At 33.6% G+C, this 4,769-nt stretch overlaps 1 protein-coding gene across 1 annotated transcript in view; it reads left to right on the top strand.

The window, feature by feature from the left end:
• Positions 1-4,769, top strand: part of LOC106470045 — a gene marked incomplete at its 5' end in the record, with an annotated part of 68,323 nt that overhangs the window by 18,477 nt on the left and 45,077 nt on the right. The window contains one exon of the mRNA XM_013930568.2: positions 1,164-1,231. Within this exon, the coding sequence (XP_013786022.2) occupies positions 1,164-1,231 (68 nt within the window). The remainder of the gene's footprint in view (positions 1-1,163; positions 1,232-4,769) is intronic.

A 4,769-nucleotide genomic window follows, 5' to 3' on the forward strand; every position in this document is an offset into this window, starting at 1 on the left:
AAAAACAAACAAGCTTTGAGGTAAAAAAAATGCGAAAAGTTTTTTCTTTGTTAAGTAGTGAATGTGGTGAATAAATGGCAGAGGCTTATATTTATAATATATGCAAGGTACTGCACGTGGGTATTTTTTAGGGTTTTAACTGTGATCTCCATAGTGAAAAGAATTTTTGTACACGCGTTTACCTTGTTTTGAATATATTATTTTAAAACAAGTGGAGTGTGTGTTGTCCGTTTATTGTTCGAATTTATCGCCAACAAGTCACAGACACCTACTGTATAATGGTCTGTTTCTTCTGTGTCACGGTTTTTATGATGTAGGCTGGGATTATTTACAGTAGGTGTCTGTGACTTGTTGGCGATAAATTCGAACAATAAACTGACAGTTTGAATATTGAATGGGAAATCCCATAGCCAACGAATGCGATTTTATCTTGTGTAAGATTCCTGTATAATAAACCAACATATTCATCGCAATAATCCAATAGTGGTAAAGCTATAAAACCAGTATTGACTAAAATGTTTCTCAATGATTTCCGAGTGTACCAAGAAGGAATACAGAAATTCTTATTGTAAAATGAACTGATACATGAATTGACAATGTAGGCCGTTACTGTAGTCTTCAGAAAGTTAAATATCAGACTTACTGATGTAAAAAAGAACGGGAGACAGATTCTAGTATCTCAGAAGTAAAAACAAAAACGATGTATAAATAAAGAATCAAAATACTTAGTTGGATTCTATGTTTCATATTCAAGTTTTATATATCTGACATATTGGTAAATTTTCAATTCTACAACTATTGAAAATAGAACAATGCCAAGAGTACAGAAATAGAACAATGCCAAGAGTACAGAAATAGAATAATGCCAAGAATACAGATAATGCTTCCGGGTATCCACAAATCCATTATTTAACTTTCTCAGACCATAACTTTTTTTTATTATTATTATAAAAATGCCTTTTGGGTCGGAAGGTTCTCTTTTATAGCCATAATACTTACTTTGCGGATGAAGACGTTACTTTTGATTGGCTTAAAACAGCTTACTATTTTCAGTATACAGTTTACATGATTTATAATATTCAAGTACTTGCAGTAGATTGTTCATGTATGTACATTTTTTGGATGAATAATGTCTTGTGGATTAACGTTGCTTCATTTTGCAGTCAATTAGGATGCTCAAGATGTGTTGTGATCTACGAGAAACATCCCAATGTTCTACAATATAGAGAAAGTAAGTTGGTTTTCTAAGATCTTATAAGAAACTTCTTTTTTAATACATTAAGAACTATAACATAATTAAGTGAGAGATGTAAGCTATTTGTTTACGGTGTATACATGGATTTAATTAGTACAATGAACATCGATTGAAAGAAAAACGAACGGAGTTACTTCTAGGACATTGACCATTAGTCAAGTATTTAAATTAATGAGGTAACGTTTTCAGAGTTTATAATATTGAATTACTTTGTGTCAAAATATAAATTAAAATCGACTAGGCAATGAATTTGAGTTTTATATAGATCTGACTATTTTGAATAATGCCTAAGGAAAACACAGGGAAATCAAATTTCAAAAATAAAGATTTAATTAATGCTTGCCAAACTGAATTATGTAGATAAAAGCTTTTCGAACTAGTTCATAGATTTTCTCGTCATTCAGATATCATGTAATGACGATACACTATGTATGCTGAATCGTCTCGGAATATATCTGGTAAAACATTTTTTTATACAAGTATGTGTGTGTCTGAAATGCCTGACTGGTTCATATATATAATTATAGATAATATATTATTTGGACTACTCTTGTAAGACCGAATAGTGAGGTTTGACTGTCATTCTTATAACGCACTCTCGCCCCTAATGACTTTGAATTGTTTGTCAGAATTATTGTACACCACGTGTTTTTTTTTAAAGATCGAGTAAGTGGTTTGTTTGTTTGTTTTTGAATTTCGCGCACAAAGCTACAAGAGAACTATCTGCGCTAGCCACCCCTAATTTAGCAGTGTAAGACAAGAGAGAAGGCAGCTAGTCATCACCACCCTCCGCCAACTCTTTGGCTACTATTTCACCAACGAATAGTGGGATTGACCGTCACATTATAACGCCCCCACGGCTGAAAGGGCGAGCATGTTTGGTGGGATGCGGATTCGAACCCGCGACCCTCAGATTGTGAGTCGAGTGCCTTATCCACCTGGCCATGCCGGGCTACAAATAGTGATCCATGGGAGCATTAATTGACATAATAGGGTTCAATACAAATTTCTCAGCTATTTTTTACTTATTTACTCTCTTGGCGTACCCTAGAGTTTAGTGTACTGCGCAACAGATTGGAAAGTCCAAGGTTCGAGTCGCGATATGACGCCTTCAGCTTTGTGGAATGCTATATTTATAGCGTTCAATATAGCTGTTCGGTTAAAAGTAGCCGCATATTAGGCGGCGAATACTGCTAACTGGACGCTTTCCAACTGGCCAGCAGTTAGATTCTAAATTAGGGATAACAATGTCTGAACTTCAGAGGCTTCTGACCTTGATGCTTTACTCATGCGCACATAAGTTGTTATTCAAGTTGAAATTAATAATACGAATACCAACGTAACCCTTTTAACTTTCCTTTACCTATTTCAACATATAGAGAGGATTGTATTTTGCGAAGTTTCGCTCTTGCTGTAAGCACCTTACTTTCTCATTTGTCTTCTCTCTTGTTTCTGTACATTCTTCATTCTTTGCAGAATGTCCAATATTTGTTACTAGCTTATATATAAGAATATTTACCTGGAATTCAACCTTTTTATAGTTGTGATGAAATTACTTGAAGAACTTATTTCAAGTTTATGTTCATCATTTTTTTTAAGTAACTCAGCATTTTCGTTAAACATTGTTTATTTACTTTTGGGAAGTGATGTTGCTATGGGCAGAATGCTACACTTTAGGAAATAAGACAGTAAACACTAGAAACCTGCGTATCTGACGTAATGTAATGGTTAAGTATAACATGGGAATATTCTGAAGTACAGACATGCCCGAGAACCAAATTTCACTATTATATATGTGTATTTGTCCATCATTATTCAGTTTCGTCTTCCTTCCTGGTTGTCGCTGTCAATGCAAAGGTTATGCACCACCAGGATTCTTCTAAGTTCTGCTTTTACAGCTGTTCGATGTGATAGAATTTGATACATATGTATCCGTGTTAGGCCATCAGTAACCAGTTATGTTATGTAGAAACTATTTGAGTATAAGAACATGATTGTAGCATTGCACTGATCCACGTTGGTTGCTGGTGGTGGATAATGTTGAATGGCTGCCTTTTCTCGTCACTGACACTTCCATAGAATAGTTGAATATATCTAATGTTTCGAAAACTATTCAATATTCTTCTCTTTACAGTCAGCCTCCCCAGTGGCACAGCGGTATGTCTGCAGATTTACAACGCAAGAAACCGGGTTTCGATACCCGTCGTGGGCAGAGCACGGATAGCCCATTGCGTAACTTCGTGCTTAATTCCAAAGAAACAAACAAACTTTACAGTAAAAAAATATATGTTTACTGTCTGGTCTATTACAAAAAATTAAAAAAAGCTTTGTTTGTTTGTAATTAAGCACAAAGTTGCACAATGGGCTATCGGTGCTCTGCCCACCACGGGTATCGTAACCCGAATTCTAGCTGTGCCACTGGGAGACATTAAAACAAATAGGAAACAACAAAAAAACACTCTTACAACTTTTACTATTATAGCTGGCTGTAAAATAACAAGTTTATTTAGCTTTTAAGTCATGTTTTTAGAAAATAAACACCGTGTTTTGCAATAAATATTTCTTAAGGAATTTTTCAGAATAAATGTCACACGTACAACAATCTGAATTGAAATACGCCTCTAGGTAGCTTTATCAGGATTAGTATTTTTCTTCGTAAACAATTAAACTGTGAACAATCAAGTATAAAAGACTAAAATACCACCAATAAAACAGATTGGTTATTAAATTAAATGATAGCTTTATCCGGTATTTTTATATAGTCTTTTTTTATCGATTTCTTGAATTTTTAATCATATGATTAAATTAGCAATGTATTCAAGAAATCAAAAATCGTTTCTTAGAAAAGGCGTAGTGGAACACCATATATAAATAATCAATAACTTAGTCTATACTTAATTGTGTAAGCCTATTAATGAACCGAAAAGTTTCCACGGACGTTTAATCCAATAAATCACCATTATTGTATTAATTAGGCTCTCGAAGATGAAGTAACCAATTTATCAAATTCATGCTTATAAAGATTATACATACGCATGTATATATTATGAAGTTCTAATGTGGCTTAGCGGTAAGCTTAAAGGCCTTTGATACACTAAAATTCGATGTTCGATTTGTGCAGTGGGCGCAGTTAGCCCATTGTGCAGCTTTAAGCACAAACAAGCAATACTTCAAAACTCCACATTTAACTCATAAATAAAACACTTTGTTGAATTCTGATATAATGAAAATATAATAATGTTTTATATAAACAATAAAATAAAAATTAATGAGTTGATCAACTTTAAAAATTATATTATTGCCATTTTTAGCTGATCGCACATTGTTGTCAAAACGCTTTATTTAAGGATTGAAAATTACAGATTAAAATCTGTGCCAGTGATTTTTCCAAATCATTTTAAGTTACCAAATTTGAAAAAAAAAACAATAAAAAACATTTGAAACTCTTAGTACAGTAAACTCTGTAATATTTTTTCTTCGCGCTCTCCAGTGGCACAGTGTTATGTCTGCGGAG

This window comes from Limulus polyphemus, unplaced genomic scaffold (assembly GCF_000517525.1).
Source record: "Limulus polyphemus unplaced genomic scaffold, Limulus_polyphemus-2.1.2 Scaffold3788, whole genome shotgun sequence".
Lineage (NCBI taxonomy): Eukaryota > Metazoa > Arthropoda > Merostomata > Xiphosura > Limulidae > Limulus > Limulus polyphemus.